General features: G+C 40.8%; 1 protein-coding gene across 3 annotated transcripts in view; it reads left to right on the plus strand.

The window, feature by feature from the left end:
* Nucleotides 1-24,651, plus strand: part of nek4 (NIMA-related kinase 4) — a 42,331-nt gene that overhangs the window by 11,978 nt on the left and 5,702 nt on the right. For all 3 annotated transcript variants that reach the window (XM_080181760.1, XM_080181761.1, XM_080181762.1), the window contains exons 2-12: nt 903-1,169; nt 2,112-2,309; nt 3,372-3,479; nt 4,277-4,431; nt 5,258-5,396; nt 9,153-9,569; nt 13,768-13,824; nt 14,141-14,281; nt 14,642-14,794; nt 19,660-19,726; nt 22,730-22,845. In XM_080181760.1, the coding sequence (XP_080037886.1) occupies nt 903-1,169; nt 2,112-2,309; nt 3,372-3,479; nt 4,277-4,431; nt 5,258-5,396; nt 9,153-9,569; nt 13,768-13,824; nt 14,141-14,281; nt 14,642-14,794; nt 19,660-19,726; nt 22,730-22,845 (1,818 nt within the window). The remainder of the gene's footprint in view (nt 1-902; nt 1,170-2,111; nt 2,310-3,371; nt 3,480-4,276; nt 4,432-5,257; nt 5,397-9,152; nt 9,570-13,767; nt 13,825-14,140; nt 14,282-14,641; nt 14,795-19,659; nt 19,727-22,729; nt 22,846-24,651) is intronic.

A 24,651-nucleotide genomic window follows, 5' to 3' on the forward strand; every position in this document is an offset into this window, starting at 1 on the left:
GTACCCAGTTGTTTCGACCTAATATACGCATCCCTCTTCTTCCTCACCAAGTCTTCAATACCCCCTGTAATCCACGGCTCTCTTATCCTACCTTTCCCATCCTTCCGCTTAACTGGAACATGCCTCTCCTGCAACATTTTCAGATTGCCCTTAAAAGCCTCCCACTTGCCAACCGTGGACTTGCCAGCTAACAGTCCCTCCCAATCAGTGTCCTTCAGCTCCCTCCTAATCCGGCTATAGCTCGCCTTACCCCAGTTTAGCACTCTCCCGTTTGGCCAGCACTCATCCCTTTCCATTTTTATCCTAAAGTAGATGGACTTGTGGTCACTGTTAGCCACATGTTCGCCTACCTCAACCTCAACCACCTGCCCCGGCTCATTACCCAACACTAAATCCAGTATAGCCCCTTCCCTTGTCGGGCTAGTTACATACTGCTCTAGGGACCCTTCCAAAACACACTTTACAAACTCCTCACCCTCCGTACCCCCAGCTCTAGGCCCCTTCCAATCTACTCCAGGAAGATTAAAGTCACCCGCTACAACCACCCTATTCTTCCTGCACCTATCCGAAATGCCCCTGCAAATGCCTTCCTCCACTGACCTCGGGCTGTTGGGTGGCCTATAGTATACCCCTAGCATCGTAATCTCTCCCTTTTTATTCCTCAACTCCACCCACAGCGATTCAATCCCTAACTCTTCCATATTGTCCTCCCTCTGCACTACTGTGATGCTTTCCTTTACTAACAGTGCCACCCGTCCACCTCTCTTCAACCCTCCTCTTTTATCTTAAGAACTCCACAGAATAATATCTATTTTAAATAAATACATAATTATTTTAAAAAGATATAATTTTTCAAATCAATTAATATCTGTGTTTATGATTGAATTTCATTGAAATTGCAGTATGTTGTGAAGAAGCTGAACTTAAGAAATGTTTCCAGCCGTGAGCGCAAAGCAGCAGAACAAGAAGCCCAGCTTTTATCACAGCTACGACATCCCAACATTGTTACCTACAGAGAGTCATGGGAAGAAGACAATGGATTTTTATACATTGTGATGGGTTACTGTGAAGGTGGTGATTTGTATCACAAGCTGAAGGAACAGAAGGGCAAGTTGCTTCCAGAAAGTCAGATCGTGGAGTGGTTTGTCCAGATTGCCATGGCTTTACAGGTACAGTTCTATGGAGAATCAAAGAAATAAGCTAAAAAGGGCAAAACTGTAATGCTGCACTGCAATTTCCATGGTCATTGTAACTTCAACATGAGTTATCCATTTTCGGTGTGGCAAGGTGGCATAGTGGTTAGCACTGCTGCCTCACAACTCCAGGGATCTGGGTTTGATTCCCAGCTTGGGTCACTGTCTGTGTGGAGTTTACACGTTCTCCTTGTGTCTGTATGGGTTTCCTCCACGTGTTCCGGTTTCCTCCCACATTCCAAAGATGCACGGGCTATATTGATTGGCCATACTAAATTGCCCCTTAGTGTCCTGGGGTGCATAGATTAGAAGGCTATGTGGCATTACGGGGATAGGGCCTGGATGGGATTGTTGTCAGTGCAGACTCAATGGGCCGAATGGCCTCCTTCTGCACTGTAGGGTTTCATAATACTATACCTTCATAATAATATGACGGTATTGACCAAAGCATAACCCATGTTAAAGGTTGAATGACAAATGATTATTTCAGCAGCCATCCCTTCGAATTTTTTCCACCAATAATTCATCCCAAGGTTAGAAGATTGTGCAACTTCTTTAAAGCAACATTTATTGAGTTTGTGAATAAGTATGTCAATGTGTGCGTGTGGGTTGACTGTTCAAATGTCTTTCTATAATTAAAATTCAAACCCAAACTATCAGTGTTAAGTTAGATATGGTTGTTCATTCACCAATTTAGAATTGTGCAGAATATTTTTTCAAATAAGATGTTACAAATTTTGTGTCTAAATTCTCTGTCAATCTTATTTGTAATTAACGCACAACTGGGATTTTGTAAAGCACATTGCACTCGGGTGAGATGTATAGAGTAATGCTGTGGCTTGAGCTTCATGTTTGGAATAGAAAACATTTCATTAAAAAGTGACTGCATATTTATTGAGATCTTTGTTTCTTTTTCAGTATTTACATGAAAAACACATCCTGCACAGAGATCTTAAAACTCAGAACATTTTTCTCACAAAAACAAATATCATTAAAGTTGGAGACCTGGGCATTGCTAGAGTGTTGGAAAACCAGCATGATATGGCTAGTACTCTGATTGGAACACCTTATTACATGAGTCCAGAACTCTTTTGTAATAAACCATACAACCATAAGGTAAAGTGCTCCTGTATAACATGACTATGCTTTTGGTTAGGTCAATTTTATATTATAGGTTAAGTATATATTTTTCCTGTTTCTACATATGTTTATTGCACGTGGTGTATGTTTTTTTTCTCTTTAATATTGCCTTTATCTTGGGCAGAAGCTGTTCTGTAATATCCTGTCTGTGCAGCCATTTATATATATGAACCTGAACAGTAGCATGGTGAGGGGAGAGGATAATGTTGAGTTACATGGTTTGATGGGTAAGGGGTAATCTTGAGTTGCTGGAGAGAGATCGGGGCAGAGATGAGGAACTTTGAAGGGATGGGGAGGCATTTGAGATTTAAGTGCTGGTGTTGGGAGTTCCATTAGCTGGAGGTTTGGACATGTGAAGTCAAAACTGGTTTGCTTTGTCTGCTGTTCCTGGCCCACAAGCAGTACTGAAAAATATAAATATTATGTTTAACAGTTTTTACTTCCCTTTAATGCCAGGTTTCCTAAAGTCCTGGAAATCCAGCCATTGAGCATTAAAACTGAAAAAGAAATTAATCTTCAGTACTCAGCTTTATCCCAATATGTAAATAAATATCCTTTGGGGTGGCACAATGGTTAGCACTGCTGCCTCACAGCGCCAGATTTTATGCCTGCCTGAAGCACTGCCTGTGCGAAGTTTGCACGTTCTCACCGTGTCTGCGTGGATTTCCTCCAGGTGCTTCGGTTTCCTCCCACAGTCCAAAAGATGTGCTGGTTAGGTGCATTGGCAGTGCTAAATTCTCCCTCAGTGTACCCGAACAGGCGCCAAAATGTGGCGACTATGGGATTTTCACAATAACTTCATTGCAGTGTTAATGTGAGCCTACTTGTGACACAAATAAATAAACTTTAATTTAACTTTACTTTGAATGAGAACGCCATCTCCTTGGACTAGGTTGATTTTGCACTTTGTGCTATCAAGAGAAACTTCAAAGAGTTATGCATAACACTATAGCATATTTTAGTGAAGTTGCAAAAATAATGTGAATTGTAGGAGAAATAGTGTCTGTCTTGTAAGCCTTTCTTCATTTTTCTATATAGTCGGACGTTTGGGCCCTTGGTTGTTGTGTCTTTGAAATGGCAACGTTGAAACATGCATTTAATGCCAAGGATATGAACTCCTTGGTTTTCAAGATTATTGAAGGAAAGGTAATATACATTCCATGACACTTTCGTATTTCCAATTAACATCATTAAACATTTTACTCAGTTTGTCAGTATTCAGCGGTTCTAGAGGAGAGCTTTTTCAAGGCAAATTGAAATGACAATAAATATCCTTCTTGCCAGAAGCTCCCAGATCCTGAAAATCAATAAGACATATATTAAAGAAAGAACCTGTTTATATATTGGCCACGGAGAAATATGATTATAATGAATCAATTCTGTAAAATAAATGTTATGAAGCGCTGATCAATGCAATGGTCAACTCACCTTTGCAGTATGGATCACTATGATGAATTGCTGCAGTTAAAACATGTCTGTATTACAATACAGCATCTAACAGTGACATTTGAATTTGTCAAAACATTTAATGCTATTTGACAGAATGTTTCCGATTTGTTAGCAGCCTTTCCCTAGTGTTCACACACTCCTCAGCAGGATGGGTATGTTTAGGGCTTCCAAAACTCATGCTAGTGTACAGAAATACTGGGAAGGGGCAAAATTCACTTTTGCTTTAGAATTGGCAACCCTAGAAGACGTGTGTTCAGGGTACAATCCAAGGCTTTCCCAATCCACAAGAAGGCCACAAAAAAGTAGCGTGGATTCAGAAAGGTTATGCAAATTTGAAATTGCTGCCAAGAAGTTTTTGTCCTTCTTGATCCCGTACCGTACCTACTTCCATTACTAGAGAAAAGTCTGGTCCATTAATATATTTAGAATAGATGTGATGTGGAGACTTCAGCACAATATTATTCACTTGAACAATGTTTGTATCTGTTGTGTAGCTGCCACCTATACCAAAGGAATACAGTGAACAGCTGGGAGTGCTGATACATAGCATGTTGAGCAGGAGACCTGAGGAACGACCAAATGTCAAAGCGGTTCTCAGGAAGTCATACATTAAGAGTCACATTGCCTTGTTCTTGGAAGCCACAAAAGCGTAGGTATATTTGATAACTCTTTTAAAACAAAAATTGTTCAATTAAATCGTTCTCAAATTTACCACGCAAGTTTCTCTACATTGGAGGAGGATGTTTGGGGAAAAAAGATAACCATAGCAATCTTTATTTCTAAACAGAAGCAGGTTGCTATGTGTCTTAGTGGTCTTAATGTAAAACATGTTTAAACAATGCAGAACAGCATTGAACAAAATCAGTGGAATGTTGGATTAAGGAGAGTATCATTCCAAAAAAGTTATGATCAAATAATGCTCTGTTTGGACTGTATCTTCAATACTGTGACACACTCTGGTTGCTAAAATACATGAGAGGAATTCAAGTGCTGGAGGCATTCTATGAAACTGAACCCTAGTGTCAAACATCTCAGTTATGAGATAAGGTGAGAAAAATTTAAATGATCAGTATCTGAAAAAATTGTGAAGTGATTTCACAGAAGTAAATAAAATAACTTAAGAGAATGGAGATATGTCCAGAATATTACTTCAATTAAATTGTGACTTGTGCAGGAAGACAACACAGATTCAAACTGCTAACGATAAATTTAAGACTAACGTCAAGAAACGTGATCAACATATAAACAATATATGGTTTCATGATCAACAGTAAAATTTCAGGTAGTGTAGTGAAGGTGAAAACCTTAGAAGCATTTAAGAAACAATTAGACAGTGAATTGGGGAGATTCTGACTGGGTGGATGAACTCATACAGGATGAATAGCCATTCTCATCCATAATTATGTGATGTTGTCAGTGTTTCTGGTCCATAGTTATTGACATTATTTGTAATACTTTTTATATATATATTGTAGGAAAGCTTTGAAAACACGTAAGAAAACCTCTTTAGAATCTAGATCCATTAATTCCTCTACTATGACGTTGAAGCGCGATTCAGAGCGTGAAGCAGGGGTCCTCTTACAGGACATGGATCCCACCAGGAAATATATAAAGGTCAGAGTTCCAAGTACTGAGTTACACCTTGGTGAAGATTTGTGGTATTTGTTTTCAAGTGAACATTTTTAATTAGTCTATAATTATTCACTGCGTCAGTATATTGTCTGCAGAAACTGCTAACCTTTTTCATTCAGAGGATAACGCAGCTGCTTTCGCCACATTTGTCTTTCCTTTTTTCACTTTTGAGGGTATGCTGCAATTCTTATTTTCTCTCTGCTACATCACTGCTCCCTCCCATATCATACACTTTCTGGATTCCCGGGACAGCCCTAATAGACAACTCCCAGCCTATTGCCAATGCTAGCATGGGCCAACCAGTAAGAGGAAAGGAAGCACAAACCAAGAACCTAAATCGAATTCCTTTAACCCAGAACCAGGCACCTGACAAGTGACTTTCAGAGATAAAATAGAACTGAATAAAATGAGGGTCCAACATATGACTCACCAATCCATGACACATCATATTGATGCGCATATGAGTTTGCATTATTGAAATAGAATATGATGTGTGCTATGAAAGAAGTATTTCACATGCTTCCTACCTCCAACCTAGATGGGTAAAGGCAACAGCAGCAAGGAAGCATCATGATTCCTTCCAAATCATATGCCACATTGACTTGAATATTTCACACTGTTCCATCATCATTGCTAAGTCAATATACAGGAACTCCCTACCTGACAGCACTGTGGGAGCACCTTCACTGCATTAACTTCAGCAATTGGAGTTAAAGAGGTGATAAAATCAGACAAAGTCAGCATCGATTTACAAAGGGGAAATCATGTTTGACAAATCTACTGGAATTCTTTGAGGACGTTACATGTGCAGTGGACAAAGGGGAACCTTTGGATGTGGTGTTTCTGGATTTCCAGAAGGCATTTGACGAGGTGCTGCATCAAAGACTGCTAGATAAGATAAAGGTGCACAGTGTTACAGGTAATGTATTAGCATGGATAGAGAATTGGTTAACTCATAAAGCAAAGAGTGGGGATAGATGGGTGTTTTTCTGGTTGGCGATCAAAGACTAGTGATGTGCCTCAGGGATCAGTGTTGGAACCACAATTTGTTTACAATTTAAATAGATGATTTGGAGTTGGGGAGTGTAGTGTGTCAAAATTCGCAGATGACATTAAGATGAGTGGCAGAGCAAAATGTGCAGAGGATCGCGAAAGTCTGTAGAGGGATATATATAGTCTAAGTGAGTGGGCAAGAGTCTGGCAGGTAGAGTAAAATGTTGGTAAATGAGAGGTCATCCAATTTGGTAGGAATAACAGCAAAATGGACTATTACTTAAATGGTAAAAGATTGCAGCATGCTGCTGTGCAGCGGGACCTGGGTGTCCTTGTGCAAGAATCACAAGGAATTGGTTTGCAGGTGTAGCAGGTGATTAAGAAGGCAAATGGAATTCTGTCCTTCATTGCTAGAGGGATGGAGTTTAAAAACATTGAGGTTATGTTGCAGCTGTATAAGGTGCTGGTGAGGCCACATCTGGAGTACTGAGAGTAGTTTTGGTCTCCTTATTTGAGAAAAGATATACTGGCACTGGAGGGGGTGCAGAGGAGATTCACTAGATTGATTCCGGAGTTGAGAGGGTTGGCTTATGAGGAGAGACTGAGTAGACTGGGGCTATACTCGTTGGAATTCAGAAGAATGAGGGGAGATCTTATAGAAACGTATAAGATTATGAAGGGAATAGATAAGATAGAAACAGGGAAGTTATTTCCATTGGCAGGCGAAACTAGAACCAGGGGGCATGGCTTCAAAATAAGGGGAAGCAGATTTAGGACTGGTTGAGGAGGAACTTCTTCACACGAAGGATTGTGAATCTGTGTAATTCCCTGCCCACTGAAGAGTTGTGGCTACTTTATTGAATGTTTTTAAGGCAAGGATAGATAAATTTTTGAACAGTAAAGGAATTAAGGGTTATGGTGAGCAGGCGGGTAAGTGGAGCTGAGCCCACAAAAAGATCAGCCATGATCTTATTGAATGGCTGAGCAGGCTTGAGGGGCCAGATGACCTACTCCTGCTTCTAGTTCTTATGTAATTGGTAGATTTGACCCAGGAGAACCAGTGGATGTGGTTTATTTTTACTTTCAGAAAGCTTTCAAAGAAGTTTATTTATTCGTCACAAGTAAGGCTTACATTAACACTGCAATGAAGTTACTGTGAAATTCTCCTAATTGCCACATTCCGGCGCCTGTTTGGGTCAATCCACCTAACCAACACAGCTTTTGGACTGTGGGAGGAAACTGGAGCACCCGAAGGAAACCCATGCAGACACAGGGAGAATGTGCAAACTCCACACAGATAGTGACCCAAGCCGGGAATCAAACCCAAGTCCCTGGCGTTGTGAGGCAGCAGCGCTAACCACTGTGGTCTCATGGAACAGATTACTATGTAAATTTAAAGCACATGGGATTGTGGTTAGTGTCTTGAGATGAATAGAAAGATGGTTAGCAGACAGGAAGCAAAGAGTTGGAATAAATGGGTCTTTTTCCGTTTAGCAGGCAGTGACTAGTAGATACTGCAGGCATCTGTGCTAGGACCCCAACTTTACAAATCATATATTAATGATTTGGACTAGGGTACTAAATGGATTACCTCCACATTTGTAGATGATACAAAGTTGGGTGGAAGGGTTAGCTGTGAAGAGGATGCAGAGATGCTTCAGCATGATTTGGACAGACTGAATGAGTGGACGTGTACATGGCACATGCAGTATGTTGTGGATAAATGTGATAACTAAGACCTTGTCAAAAGCCTTCTAAAGGTTATTTTGCTTTAGTAGCAAAAATAGGAAGACGTTATTATTTGACTGGGTGTAAATTGAGAGAACAAGGTATTCAGCAAGACATTGGTGTCCTTGTGCTTCAGTTGCTAAAAGTGAGTGTGCAGGTACAGCAGGCAGTACTGAAGATAAATGGTAAGTTGGCATTTATAGCGAGAGGATTTGAGAATAGAGATAGGGGTGTTTTGCTGCAATTGTATTGGCCATTGGTAAGGCTGCACCTAAAATATTGTGTGCAGTTTTGGTGCCCTTATCTAAGGAAGGATATTCTTGATATGGAGGGAGTGCACAAAGGTTTATGAGGCTGATTCCTGGGATAACAGGTCTGCCATATGAGGAGAGACTAAATCAGTTAGGGTTATATTCATTGGACTTTTGAAGAATGTGAGGGGATCTCATAGAAACTAACAGGATTAGGCAGGATAGATTCTGAAAGAATGTTCCCAGTGGTAGGGGAGTCCATAACTAGGGGTCATAGTTTGAGGATAAGGGGTAAAACTTTTAGGACTAAAGTGAGGAGAAATTTCTTCACCCAGAGAGTGGTGAATGTGTGGAATTCACTACTACAGATAGTAGTTGAGACTGAAATGTTGAGAGATTTCAGGAAGGAATTAAATATAGTTCTTGGAGTTAAAGGGATCAAGTGATATGGGAGAAAAGTGGGGTTAGGATATTGAATTTGATGACCAGCCATGATCAAAATGAATAGTAGAACAGGCTGTAGGGCCAAATGGACTACTATTTCTATTTTCTGTGTATGTTTCTATATATGCATTCATCCAACATCTCAATGGAAACTAGCGCAGGAAGTAAAAATCAATGTTCTGAGAATGAAAAACAATTAAGTGAAAATAATTAACTTGTGCACTATATCTGAATTAAGGATCTGTGTAAATGACAAAGCTTCCAGAAAACTAAATTTAAAGTTCTGTAATTTTGAAGTAAAATATTTGTCTTCATATTCTAGAAGGAAGAAAAGGCATGTGAAGAGAGCAAGCCAAGTGATGTGACCTGTAGTAATCAGGGAAAAGAACAGTGTTTAAATGTTTCTAACCAAGTTTTGAACAGCACAACAAACTCAGTAGCTACAATAAGCAAGGTGGACATTGATTTAATGCATGGAGCTGAAAGAAGGAACTCTAAGTCTGACAGTACAATGGGGAATGAACCTTTACCCAGATCAAGAGACTGTCTTAATGCAGAAGCCAAAATACTTGCCAGCAATGCTCAGACTGACAACACTGGACTACACAATGGTGCAATGCTGAAAGGAAAAGCTGAAAACTCTGATAACCAGATCTTGGGTAAACTCTCTGATGGAAAGGATGACACCTTTGTACTGCTTCAGCCTGTTTTTAAGGAAGTGAAGTCACTTGACATACAGGTAGGAAGTAGTTAGATTTCAAAATGCTCTCAGCCATTTACATTGTTGATGCAGTTGTTGGTGGAAGTTAAGTGGGTGCAAGGCATTTGGAGAGTGCCAAAATCTACCATCAAAACTGATGGCATTCCTGACAACCCATTTTCTGGAATTCCCAAGGGAATCCCCTAACTAGTCATGTGAAAATTTGATGGAACTCCTGGTTCCACAGGGGATATTTAATTAGAGGAAACCTCCCAAAGACTGGGAACGATTGCTGCTGCTGGTAATACACTTGAGCCTTTACCAGAGTTCATCGTGGGATTCCTGGAGAAAGGTATGTGATGGCTGGATGGAGGTCATAGGGAGCAGGTCATCAATGAGGCCAAACAAATGTGTTTCCACGGACGATCCTCCATTTTGATGCTAGGTCCCTCAATCAGATATTGAATGCCCTTGAATGAGGAACAACTCTCCCCACTACCTACCTCCAGTGCTTTTTTTCTCCTGCATGGCGAATACTTCCTGCCCACCACTTGTTGAATACCCACGATGGCAGGAGGAGGCCCCTAAGTGACATTAATTGTCCATTTAAGGACCTCTATTACCATTTGGAGGGGGAAGCCCACCCTTAAGCCTTCCCACCCAGACTTAAATTTGGGCAGGGGAGGTGGTTAGGTGGAAATAAAAGAAAATCCCCACCCCGCACCCTCCTGTCTGATCATGGGCCCCAAACTACCTTGGAATCTTGAGTTGAAGGGTATTAAATTTTGCTCTGTGAGTTTGCATGTGCATGCGATTTTATCAACAAGATTTACGTTGGTATTCTGTTTTTTTTTCTACAAGTCTTTAAGCTAATACATTTGATTAAATGTATGACACCAAAATTTATTAATAATAATAAAAATCTCAACCAAAGCAGCAGGTATTTACTACTAACTATGGATTTGAATATATAAACAAACTTGGACCTATTTTAGCTGCTGAACAGTTTGCTAGAGACAATTGACAGGTTAGTTTTCTTTTGATTTTAAAGACATAAGAACATAAGAACATAAGAAATAGGAGCAGGAGTAGGCCATCTAGCCCTTCGAGCCTGCCCCGCCATTCAATAAGATCATGGCTGATCTGTCGTGGCTCAGTTCCACTTTCCCGCCCTCTCCCCATAACCCTTAATCCCTTCTCTTATCAAAAACCCATCAACCCGCTTCTTAAAAATATTTAGCGAGGCAGCCTCCACCACTTCAACGGGCAGAGAATTCCAGAGATTCACCACCCTTTGAGTGAAGAAGTTCCTCCTCAACTCCGTTCTAAACCGCCTCCCCTTTATCTTGAGGCTGTGCCCCCTAGTCCTACTGTCTTTTTTGAGCGGGAAGAGTCTCTCCACCTCTATCCTATCCATCCCATTCATCATCTTATAAGTCTCAATGAGATCTCCCCTCATTCTTCTAAACTCTAACGAGTACAAGCCTAGTTTATTCAGCCTCTCCTCATAGCTCAATCCCCTCAACTCCGGTATCAGCCTAGTAAACCTCCTCTGCACTCCCTCCAGGGCCAAAATATCCTTGCGCAGGTGCGGCGCCCAAAACTGCACACAGTACTCCAGCTGCGGCCTCACCAATGCCCTATACAGCTGCAGCAAGACCTCCCTACTTTTATATTCAATCCCCCTCGCTATGAAGGCCAGCATCCCATTCGCCTTCCTGACCACCTGCTGCACCTGCAAGCTGGGTTTTTGCGATTCATGCACAAGGACCCCGAGGTCCCTCTGCACCGTCGCCTGCTGCAGTTTTTCGCCACGTAAGTAATAGTCCTTCCTACCATTCTTCCTACCAAAGTGGACCACCTCACACTTGCCAACATTAAATTCCATTTGCCATTTCCTGGCCCATTCGCCCAGCCTATCTAGATCCTTCTGCAGACTCTCCACACCCTCCGCACAATTTGCCGTTCCCCCAATCTTGGTGTCATCAGCAAATTTCGACACCCTGCACTCGGTTCCCTCCTCCAGATCATCTATATAAATGGTAAATAGCTGAGGCCCCAGCACCGACCCCTGGGGCACCCCACTAGTCACCATCCGCCAATCCGAATAGCACCCATTGACCCCCACTCTCTGCCTCCTATTTGACAACCAATCCTCTATCCACGCTAACACCCTACCCCCAACTCCATGTCCCCTGACCTTCTGCAATAACCTCTTGTGAGGTACCTTGTCAAACGCCTTCTGAAAATCCAGAAAGACCACATCCACCGGCTCTCCTCTATCCACTGCCCTAGACACATCCTCATAGAACTCCAGTAAATTTGTCAGACACGACTTCCCTTTAATGAAACCGTGTTGCGTCCGCCCTATCAAGCAATTCCCTTCAAGATGCCTCGCAATTTCCTGCTTAATGATGGATTCTAACATTTTACCTACCACAGACGTTAAACTAACCGGCCTATAATTCCCCGCCTTTTGCCTGGCACCCTTCTTAAACAATGGCGTAACATTAGCCGTTTTCCAATCTTCCGGCACTTCCCCGGAATCCAGCGACGTCTGGAAAATAACCACCAAGGCATCCACTATCACCTCCGCCATTTCTTTCAGAACCCTCGGATGCATTCCATCCGGTCCTGGGGACTTGTCCACAATCAGCCCCTCCAGTCTGTCGAGCACCACCTCTCTAGTAACAGTAATGTCATTAAGACCCTCCATTCCTACCACCTTTCCATCGCTAACACCCGGCAAATTATTCACGTCCTCCTCCGTGAAGACAGAAACAAAAAAGTTATTCAAGACCTTCGCCATATCCCCATCCCCTACCACTAGGTCCCCTTTCTCATCCTCTAAAGGACCAACGTTCACCCTAGCCAGCCTCTTCCTTTTTATATATTTATAAAAACTCTTGCTATCCTTTTTTATATTAAGCGCTAGCCCAGCCTCATAGCTTCTCCTACCCTCCTTTATCAACTTCTTTGTCAATCTTTGTTGACATTTAAACCTTTCCCAATCCTCTTCTCGCCCACTGCTCTTAGCTACTCTAAATTCCTCCGCTTTTAGTTTAACACTTTCCTTCACCTCCTTCGTTATCCACGGCTTATTACCTCTCTTCCTACTGTCCTTTTTAACCATCGGAATAAATTTCTGCTGAGCACCAAGAAAGATCTCCTTAAAGATCCTCCACTGCTCCTCAGCAGACCTACCTTCCAACACATTCCCCCAGTCCACATTCGCCAATTCTTCTCTCATCCTACCATACTCCCCTCTATTCAAACAAAGGATGCGCGTCCGGGAACCCACTTTCTCCTCCTCCATCTGCACCAGAAACTCCACCATACAATGATCACTCTCTCCAAGAGACAGTATGACTTATTAATGAATACTGTACTTAGTGGGGAAACAAAATCCTTGGCCGAGATTTTCTGTCGCCGTTTTTGGGCAGAGTATAGAACGGGAATCCCAAAACCGCTTTTACTCTGGCAGGATCTCCCTCCTCGATTGTCCCCACCAATTATGTAGTGGGGTTACTGCCGTGAAGAGTCGGAACCTCATTTAGCATACTTTAATATGTCATTTATGGGCTTCCCCTCTCTAATATCGCCCCACATTGGCAATCTACATCTTGTCAGCAGCATTTACAACAGATCTGGACCAATGAGACTTGACAATGAGGGCAGATAAGAAAGTACTGCCCCTGGGGTGGAGAGGGTCAGATCTGGGCAATACTTTGGCTTCATTTGGGAAGGTGTTTGGAGTGAGGTTTCTGGTGTTTGTGGGGGCATCCTTTTTGATTTTTATTTCTTTAGAAAAGCTGAGGTTGCTGTTGGGGCGGGCTCCAGATTGCTGGCGTGACTCTGTGCCTCCAGGACTTTTTTTGACTTGTGTCAAAAAATATGACGGGAAAAGACAGCAGTGGAGCCAGTAGGTTGCACACTGCTTTTCCCACCTGAGTTGGCAAGTAGCCAAAAGATAAGAAACTGCTGCTCCTAATGTCAGTGCAGTACTGCTTGACAATTCATGTTGAAGTAATCTCTAATAAATGCATGTTTCCTGGAGAACTTCATGTGGCAATCTAAATATGATTTCAAATAGATTTTACGAGACTGCATACTAAAAAAATAATTGATTGAGTTGAACAATGTGAAAATGATGTGTAGACATTGAAGAAGCTGAGGCTATAGCAACTATCAAACTAAGGTAGGGGAGATTTCATTGGTATTTTTGTTGTTTTGACAGGAGAGTTTTGACTCTACAGAAAAATTGCTGCAACCGTTTGTACCAGTTGGAATAACTGTAAGTATCCTGTAATATTTATTTCTGATAAAACAAAAATAGGGTTTCAAGCACACAAAGTTTACACCAGCAGGGTAAGTAATATCCTCTATCTAAATTTACAATCAATCCACCAGATAAATTGTACATTTAGATAGAGAATATTATTCGGAAAGCACAGCGCAAAAATAGGCAATTCAGTCCAATTCTTTCACATCAGGCACAACCAACTTGATTGTAACAGTGTTAACAGCTACATTTGCAATTATATTTTGTTGTTTTATAACTGTTCAGTGTTACATCTAGTGAACAGTCAGAATCATTCTTTTCAATTTAGGAAGAGCCTCCAGAGAATATCACAAAGCAACCTGAAGAAAAAAGTCCAATGTCTTACCTGCCACATTGTTCTACATCTGAGCCCTCAATCTCACGGCAGTGCAGACAGAAGAATAATGAATTTGTGAGGAAGATTGAGAAGGTAAGTAAGTGAATTTGTATATTTGTATGTTTAACAAAATATCTAATTTGCTTATCTCAAAACACATGTCTGTGCTGAATCATATCAGTTATAATTTTATTTCTTTACAGCACAAGCAAATCAGTGTTCCATGTTGTCTGAGAAAACCATTATTCTCTAATTGGAAGCATGCCATTTATTATATATATAGTATTAAAGACAATTAAGAATTGGCAACAAATGCTGGCCCCGCCAGCAATGCTCACATCCTGTGAATGAATTAGAAAAAGTATACTCTTCTCATTCCTAAAATCAGTGCGTTGTTTTGAGCAGATTTAGAAACTCATGTTCAATTTTTAAACAAGATTTTTACTTTTACAGGTAAAAGCATCAGCTCCTAGACAGTTGCCTTCTCCACCACCTAATGAACCCAAAGTTCACATGAAGAAGCTGCAGAATAATTCCGAAAAAATAGTCAGTGGAATCCCCACATCAGTGGGCAACTCCAAGGATAATGAAGTCGGAGCCTCACAGGTTTGTACAATGAGGATTCTCTTCCTGTAGCACACTACAGGATTTTAGCAGTAATATTGCTCTCCGCCCCCACATCCCAGCCTCCACCAGCAAAGAACTCTGCTATTGCCACGCAATTCGTGCCACATCTTACTCAGCCTCAATATGATTGTTCATGGTTCTGAGCTATCAGAATTAACATTCAGAGCATGAGTGCAGCAAGTTAGGTCAGAGAATAGGGAATCTCATCATGCGTTGCATAGGACCATGTGCGACTTTGAATTCCCATTGTTTTTATTAAGAAAATAAATTATAATGAACTGACATACGTCTTCTCTACTACTACCTGATCCTTACAAAAGTGCTTATGGTAATTGTTTGCATACTGTATATTAACTTTAAAATTTGGTACAGGGGAATATGTTTTGGATTTTTTTTGCCTGATATCTTTTTGGGTTCAGGATCTCCAACCACTCCTGCAGATGGACTAGCCCTTTGCTATGATTTGAAGCCTGCTCAGTATCGAGAGGGGCAGCACAGTGGCTAGCACTGCTGCCTCACAGCGCCAGGGATCAGGTTCGATTCCCAGCTTGGGTCGCTCTCTGTGTGAAGTTTGCATGTTCTTCCTGTGTCTGCATGGGTTTCCTCCTGGTGCTGCAGTTTCCTCTTACACTCGAAAGATGTGCTGGTTAGATGGATTGGCCATGCTAAATTGTCCCTTAGTGTATCCAAACATGTGCCAGAGCGTGGTGACTATGGGATTTTCACAGTAACGTCATCGCATTGTTAATGTATGCCTATATGTGACTAATAAATAAATAAACTTTATAATTTGTAGTGAGCACAGCAATTTGGAAACAAAATCCTTGTTACTGTATTTTTGCATATTATCGAAGTTACATGGTGGCACTGAAACTTCTCTCCAGAAAGCAATAGAATCAACATTACCACAGACCAATGTTTTTCAAACTTTGCTTTCGGTGACCCGTTTTTACCAAATGCTCATAGCTTGTGACCCTCATCTCATTCACTTACTACTTGTCTCTGGCCCTCTGTTTCCCATAACAAAACAAGCCATGTCTACAATTGACTTATTAGAAAGGGAAAGAAAATTGGCACCAAATTACTGCTGTCAAGTGCACGTCTGTATAGGACCCTTGGCACCAAGTGCATGTATATGTTTTTTTTTGTGTGACCTCATGTGGTCATTCACTGTACTGCAGTGAAAATTTAGCCAGAGAGAAAATGGAAAAAACATCAGGCAATCTTTGGGAATCAGTTTTGGTGACCCATTTTTCAACATCCCATGACTGACCCATGGATTACAACACCCACTTTGAAAAGCACTGCACTAAAACATAGCTTAGGTTTTAAATTTCCAAACAGATTTATTAAACAGTAACACAAAAGGCGGTTAGAGATATAAAACGGAAACAGGAATTGCTGTAAATACTCAGCAGGCTCTTTATGGTCTTTCAGATTCAACATTTATTTCATTGATTTCATGTCATAATCTCTGTCCCCAGTCTTCCAGAAGGCAGCTGTTCGTCACGATGATACTGTTAATCTTATTTGCACCTCCTCTAGCATAACATTGCCTTTGCCTTGTGCCATCATCCCTTTTGTCATTTAATTTGTCTTGACTCCCACACTTTCACAGCCCTTGCCTTTCTATCCCTTCCCCCCATCCCCTCCCCCCACCCTGCCTTTTCTATGCCTTTGTACTTAGATAAAACCTGATACATCTCTGACTTGCTTCAGTTCTGACGAGGTCATCAATCTGAAATATTAACTCCCACTCTCCAGAAATGCTCCCTGACATGCTAAAAGTATTTCCAACTTTTTCTGTTTTATTAAACAGTGAACAAATAAATCAATGACACTATTAGAATCATAGAGGTTTGCAGCATGGAAACAGCCCAGGCCCTTTGGCCCAACTTGTCCAGGCCACCCTTTTCTTTTTAAATCCCCTAAGCTAATCCCAATTGCCCGCATTTGGCCCATATCCCTCTATACCCATCTTATCCATGTAACTATCTAAATGCTTTTTAAAAGACAAAATTGTACCCGCCTCTACTTCTACCTCTGGCAGCTTGTTCCAGACACTCACCAACCTCTGTGTGAAAAGATTGCCCCTCTGGACACTTCTGTATCTCTCCCCTCTCACCTTAAACCTATGCCCTCTAGTTTTAGACTCCCCTACTTTTAGAAAAAGATATTGACTAGCTGATCTGTGCCTCTCATTATCTTATGAACCTGTATAAGATCACCCCTCAGCCTTCCACGCTCCAGAGGAAAAAGTCCCAGTCTATTCATCCTCTCCTTGTAACTCAATCCATCAAGTCCCAGTAGCATCCGAGTAAATTTTTCTGCACTCTTTCCAATTTAATATCCTTTCTATAATAGGGTGACCAGAACTGCACACAGTATTCTAAGTGTGGCCTTTCCAATATCTTGCACAACTTCAACAAGATGTTCCAACTCTTGTATTCAATGTTCTGACCGATGAAACCAAGCGTGCCATATGCCGCCTTCACCACTCTGTCCACCTGTGACTCCACTTTCAAGGAGCTATGAACACGTACCCCTTGATCTCTTTGTTCTGTAACTCTCCCCAACTCTACCATTAACTGAGTAAGTCCTGCCCTGGTTCAGTCTACCAAAATGCATCACCTCACATTTGTCTAAATTAAACTCCATCTGCCATTCATCAGCCCATTGGCCCAATTGATCAAGATCCAGTTGCAATTGAGGATAACTTTCTTCACTGTCCACTATGCCACCAATTTTGGTGTCATCTGCAAACTTACTAATCATGCCTCCTATATTCTCCCCCAAGTCATTCATATACATGACAAATAACAGTGGACCCACACTGATCGCTGAGGCACACTGCTTTTTCCGGCTTGAAAACCAACTCTCTACAACCAATTTTGTATCCATTTAGATGCCTCATCCTGGATGCTATGAAATTTTAACCTTTTGCAACCATGCGATACCTTGGGTCAAAGGCCTTGCTAAAGTCCATGTAGACAACATCAACTGCACTGCCCTCATCTACCTTCTTGGTTATCCCTTCAAAAAAACACAATCAAATTTGTGAGCCATGCTGACTGTCCCTAATCAGTCCTTGCGTTTCTAAATGCCTGTAGATCCTCTCTCTCAAAATACCTTCCAACAACTTACCCACTACAGATGTGAAGCTCAGTGGCCTGTAGTTCCCAGACTTTTCCCTGCAGCCCTTTTAAACAAAAGCACAACATTTGCAATCCTCCAGTCTTCAGGCACCTCACCTGTGACTATCGATGATCCAAATATCTCGGCTAGAGATTTACTTTAATTACAGGCTTAACTGTCACTCATCAGAAGGCTTTGATTTTGATTTATTATTGTCATGTGTTGTCACATATTGTCACATTTTCACATACAGTGAAAATATTTCTTGTGGCTATACAGACGAAACATACTGTTCATAGAGAAAGAAACGAGAGAATGCAGAATGTAGTGTTATAGTCATAGCTAGGATGTAGAGAAATATCAACTTAATACAAGGTAGATCCATTCAAAAGTCTGACAGCAACAGGGAAGAAGCTGTTCTTGAGTCAGTTGGTACGTGACCGCAGAGTTTTCAAGTCAAGACAAAATCAAATATTATAAAAATGTTAAACATAGGCTCATGTTGAGATTGTTTAAAGTTGTCATTGCTTGTGATCCTTGCCTCATTCACTTACTATTTGCCTCTGACCCTCTGTTTCACATAACAAAACAAGCCATGTCTACAATTGGCTTACCAGAAAGGGAAAGAAAATTGGCGCCAAATTACTGGTGTCAAGTGTGCGTATGTATAGGACCATTGTACAAATATATCCAAGTCCTCATAAAATACACTTCCAAAGCCCTTGAACGTGTTGCCCATCTTTGCTGAAACCGCAAGTTTAAATCTTTCCAGTCACATTTCATCTGTGACATAGTACTAAAATGGCTTTTTATCAAAATCATAAGTGACATCCTATGACACTGAGGCAAAGGTAAATTATCCCTCTTCATCCCTCTCAACTTGTCTGCAGTCTTTGACATGATTGACTACACCATCCTCCTCCTCTCCACTGACATCCAACTGGTTAGGATTGTTCTCACACAGTTCTATCCTTTATTATCTAATTGTAGCCAAAGTATCACTTGTGATTGGTTCCCTTCCTGCTGCTGCACTGCTGTTTGTGGTGTCCCACTTCATTTTTGCCTTTGTTACTTCTAGACTTGACTATTCCAATGCACTGGTTTCCCACATTGTATCCGCCATAAATCCAAACCTCTCCTATCCATTTCTTAACTTGCACAAGGTCCCGTTCCGTCATTGCCTGCACTCACTGATCCATCAGGAACATCTTGGTTTAGAAATTCTTGTTGTTTTCAAATCCCTCCATGGCCTTGATTCTTCTCATCTCCGTAATCTCCACAAACCCCATAACCCTATGGGATATCTACGCTTATCTAATTCTGATCTCTTGAACATCCTTGATTTTAATTACTACACCACAGATGGCCATGTCTTCAGCTCTTGGGCCATAAGTTCTGGAATTCCTGTTTCACTTTTTTCCTTTAAAGACACTCCTTAAGACTTACCTCTGACCAAGCTTTTGTTCATCTGACTTTTAATATATCCTTATATGGCTCAGTGTCACAATTATTTTATAACATTCCTATGAAACACTTTGGGACATTAAAGGTGCTATATAAACATAAGTTGTTGCTATAATTTTTGAATACTTTTTTTGATAATACCCTGACAAGTGAACAGAAAAAGTAGTGACTTGTTATAGAATTAAAATTGTTGTTTAGATTACATTTTGAGAATTCCATTCTAATTTTTTTTTGTTTTACCCTAGGACCGTCCATTATCTGCCAGAGAACGAAGAAGGTTAAAACAGTCTCAAGAGAAGTACCCTTATTCAGGTACCTGCTGGAGTTCATTTCCTTTCCATATTTTTGTCCTCGTGGAGGCACTGAGTCTGTGTGGGTACAATTCAGTAGTTGTTGCAAGTCTTCTGGTGTTTTGCCCATATGGCTGTTACAGTCACGAAAGTGATTGTTAGTAAGCCGTTTGATAGGGGCTGATGGACGCAAGCCCAATCCCAATTTTAATTAAGGTCATAGGTGAATTGCAGCGCAATAATTGAAGTCAAAATTCTTGCTGATTTTGCCCTCCATGGCCAATTCCAACACTCCTACAGTGCTCAATTTTAATGCTTCTGCTACTGCATGAACTGGTGATTAATTCCCAAAATTTTCCAACACGCAAGTCTCAGCTACTCATTGGAAAAAATTCCTGTGCCATCAGACTGGCTGTTCAGTACACTTTAATTCCAAGTAAAATCATTATGAGATAGAAAATGATGAGAGGGTACCCTGTGTAAAACACTCCTTCCTTCCTCCTCCCATTTTAGCTGTGTTACATGAAAAACTGGTGTAAAGATTTCCCACCTGGATTGATACCATTATAGGACTTCTGCAGGGCCACCACCCTCTTTGCTTTGTAATCTTTTGCTCAGCCCATTCATCTTACCTATGCTAAACATTTTTCAATCCAGTCTGATATGCAGTTGATTTGATTTGATTTATTGTCACATGTATTAGTATACAGTGAAAAGTATTGTTTCTTGTGAACTATACAAAGCATACCGTACATAGGGAAGGAAGGGAGAGGGTGCGGAGTATAGTTTTGTAGTCATAGTAGGGTGTAGAGAAAAATCAATTAAACAGAAGGTAGGTCCATTCAAAAGTCTGATGGCAGCAAAGAAGAAGCTGTTTTTGAACCAGTTGGTACGTGACCTCAGACATTTGTATCTTTTTCCCAATAAAGGTGAAAGGGAGTATGTCCGGGGTGCATGGGATCCTTAAATATGTTGGCTGCTTTTAGAAGGCAACGGGAAATGTAGACAGTCACTGGATGAGAGGCTGGTTTGCTTGATGGACTGGACTTCATTCATTACCCTTCATAGTTTCTTGCAGTCTTCAACAGAGCAGGACAATCTGTGATACAACCAGAAAGAATGCTTTCTATGATTCTTCTCTAAATGTTGGTGAGAGTCGTAGTGGACATGCCAAATTTGCCTAGTCTTCTGAGAAAGTAGAGGTGTTAGTGAGCTTTCTGAATAATAATTAGTGTGGAGGGACCAGAACAGGTTGTTGGTGATCTGGACACCTAGAAACTTAAAGCTCTTGATCATTTCCATTTCATCATCATTGATGTAGACAGCGGCATGTCCTCCACTATGCTTCCTGAAGTCGATGACTATCTCTTTCGTTTTGCTGACATTGAGGGAGAGATTATTGTCGTCGCACAGCTCACAGATTCTCTATCTCTTTCCTGTACTCTGTCTCGTCATCATTTGAGATCCAACCCACTATGTTGGTGTTATCAGCAAACTTGAAAATCGAGATGGATTTGGCCACATAATCACAGGTGTATAAGGAGTATAATAAGGGGCTGAGAACACAACCCTGTGGAGCATCAGTGTTGTTGCCTATCCTGACTGATTGCAGTCTGTGGGTTTTTCTCTTTTAATTCACAGGTTTTAAGTTGGTCCACCTTGTTGCCCAACGAGGGGCATACACGTGATGGGTCGTACTAGGGCTGCTCTTGGATGTTCAGGAATAGCCTAGTACTTCATGTTGTTAGTGTGCGCTTAAACTGGACCAGATGCTGGGCAACACGACAGCTCAGTGACTATCACTGTTTGCTGTGCAGACACATGGATTTGGGCCAGCGTCTGTGGGAGTTTGCGCATTCTCCCTGTGCTTGCGTGGGTTTTCTCCGGGTGCTCCGGTTTCCTCCCGCACCCCAAAGATTTGCTATTAGGCTGATTGGAGGTAATAAATTGTCCCTAAATTAGTTTCCCTCAATGTGGAATGCCATAAGCATAGATAAGGGTCATGGGTGGAGGGGGGACTGGTAATGTTAAAATGGCGGCACGGGCTCGTTGGGCCGAAGGGCCTGTTTCCCGGGCTGTGTTTGTCCTTTGTTCTAGGATCCGTCACAAAGAGAGGAGTTGAGTCCCAGGCTACGAAGTTTGGAAGTGCATTTTGTAGGAATAATGGTGTTGAAGGCTGAGCTGTAGTCAGTATATACAGTCTGACATAGGTGTCTTGTTATCCTGGTATTCGAGGATTGAGTGCAGGGTCAGGGAAATGGCATCTGCTGTGGGCCTGTTGCAGCAATAGGTGAACTGTAATGGATTCAGACAGTCTGGAAGACTGGAATTGAATTGTGCCATGACTAACCTTTTGAAACAGTTCATAATGATGGATATCACAGCCATCATACAATAGTCATTTAAGCAAGCTGCCTGATTTTTCTTTGCTACAAGGATAATGGTTATCTTTTTGAAGCAGATAGGGATCTGAGATTGGTGTAAAGAGAGGTTAAAGATGTCTGCGAATAAAGAGAGATTAGAGATGTCCGCCAGCTGGTCTGCACAAAATCTTCCGGCTACCCCATTTGGGTCAGTTGCTTTCTGTGAATTGACTTTTGAGAAGGTTGATCTGATATCTGCGATGGTGACCTAGTTTTATGGGTTCAGCTGAGTTATCCAAGGTGGGGGGCACACTCTCGCTAACCTCATGCTCAAAATGGGCATAGAATGCATTGAGTTCATTGGGGAGGGGTGCTTGGTGTCGTTGATTCTACACACTTTCATCCTGTAGCCTGTTACGTCTTGCAAACTTGCCATAGTCAATGGGAGCCCGTGTGGCTAGCCTGGGACTCTAGCTTGGATCAGTACTGTCTTTTGGCATCTTTAAAGGGTCTCCATATCTGGATTTGTGGTTAGCAATATTCCAAGTATCTCTATATGATAGTGTTACCTTACCCTGCTTCAATTGCAGTTACAAAGTAACACTCTGTATGTTTGACTTATGAAATTACACTAATTCTAATTGTATGGATTTCCTCACTAGTTTCCACTTCAAGGAGGAGCTCACATTGTGGAGCTTTAGACGCTAACTCATTTGAAGAGATCAAAAAGGTGAAAATCAGCCAATCTTTATCAGATATTGCTGCCTGTCATGAAAAGGTAATGCTTTAATTTAATGTATTCTGTACGATTTAGATTCTAATAGTCACACAAACCAAAACCTCCTGCATACCAGTATATAACTTCCTAACTGGAAGACAATGAAGGAATTTATCTTTTGAGTATTTGAGTTTCCATGGATATTTATTGAGTTTCCATTGCTTTCAGTAGGTAAAGAAAAGTAAGCCATCTCTCCTGCTGCTGAAATTTTAAAATAAAATTGTTCATTAAACAAATGGCCCATTTAATTACTTAATATATGTTACACTTGATTGTAATAGATAACATTCATTAAACAAGAAATCATAATTGAATAGATAGGAAACTACTAGTGAGCATGTTGGAATGAAAATTACCAATTAAGAACAACTAAGGAGCTGAAGTATCAACCGATCAAAAATGATCAGTTAGCAACGAGATAACTAACAGGAAAGAGGATGGGCAGCCAGTAAAGGCTTTCAGAATATTTTTTGGAAAAATCTTGAAAGTAACCAAAAGACATTAGGCAAAAGACACTGGCATCATAGTTAATACTAACTAAAATAAGCAACATAAGCACAAAAATTACTTAGATCCCCTCAGCATCCATTAAAAATATCCCTTAAGAAGGTCTTTTGCACTCTTGACATTTTTGCATTTGACTTTTCATTTGGAATGTTTTGAAAAAAGCTCAACCAAAAAATAATCTTACAATCCTTCAGCATCACTGCAAGTGTCACTGTATCTGTAACTAAAATCCCAGAATATGCCTAAGACTCCCTCAATTTTCTCAGTTTAATAATGTAATGTGGGGTCACAGACAGGAAGTCATGACCTTCTCCAGGAGTAACCATGTTATTTGTAACACAAAAATTCTGGTGTTTCAAAGATAAATCCAAAATTCAGAACTTTGGACAAACAAAACATGTTTTCTCATGTAGCATTCTGATCAGAAAATAGATGCAAGGAAAACTATTTCTCAGAACAGTGCCATTACAGTTTGAACAGTTCCTCATTCTAAAAATAGTTAAGCCCCCTATTTTTTTCAAAATTCAATAGTTTGATTCTGTGCTCTGCTAACCAATTAAGAAGAACCAAGGAACTGAAGTATCAACCGATCAAAAATGATCAGTTAGCAACTAGATACCAAATATTAACTAGCAGGAAAGAGCAGGCTGAACTCCATTTCACTGCCAATTGCTATGTTCTGCCATTCTCTTCTTTCTTTCCCTCCCTTTCCAGTGTGATCCATTCCTTACCTGTCTGCATTGTTCATTGTGCTCTCAGTTCCACCTTTCTCTGGCTCAAAATGAGATCATGCTAAATTGATCATCACAATTGCCAGAACCCAGATTACCTCTGAGGAATACTTCTGAATCAGCTAGCATAAAATGTAAAAGACTACAATTGAATAGTGTATTATTTTACAATAATATTTCACCTTGTGATAATTGTACTTATTAATGCAAACAAGATGACATATCACAATACCTCCCTCCACGTGGACTGCAGCAATTCAAAACACAGCTCACCACTGCCTTCACAAGGACAACAATGGATGGGTAATGAATATTTACTATGTAATAAATGCTGGCCAGCCAGCGACACCCATGTTCCACAAATGGATTAAAAAAAAATTAATATATGCTTTCTTGTTGTATTTAAAAGAAAGATTATTGTTTACTTTCAAGTATTTCCTCAAGTCATAAGAAATCTGGATGATTGAAACAAGGTATTATTTGGTGCTTTTAATTTTGTAGAATGCATTGAAAAAGAGCCCTATATAATTGCATGCTATCTTATTTCACTGCATAGTAGGGACCATAC

Source organism: Carcharhinus amblyrhynchos, chromosome 3 (assembly GCF_965287045.1).
Source record: "Carcharhinus amblyrhynchos chromosome 3, sCarAmb.v2.hapA, whole genome shotgun sequence".
Lineage (NCBI taxonomy): Eukaryota > Metazoa > Chordata > Chondrichthyes > Carcharhiniformes > Carcharhinidae > Carcharhinus > Carcharhinus amblyrhynchos.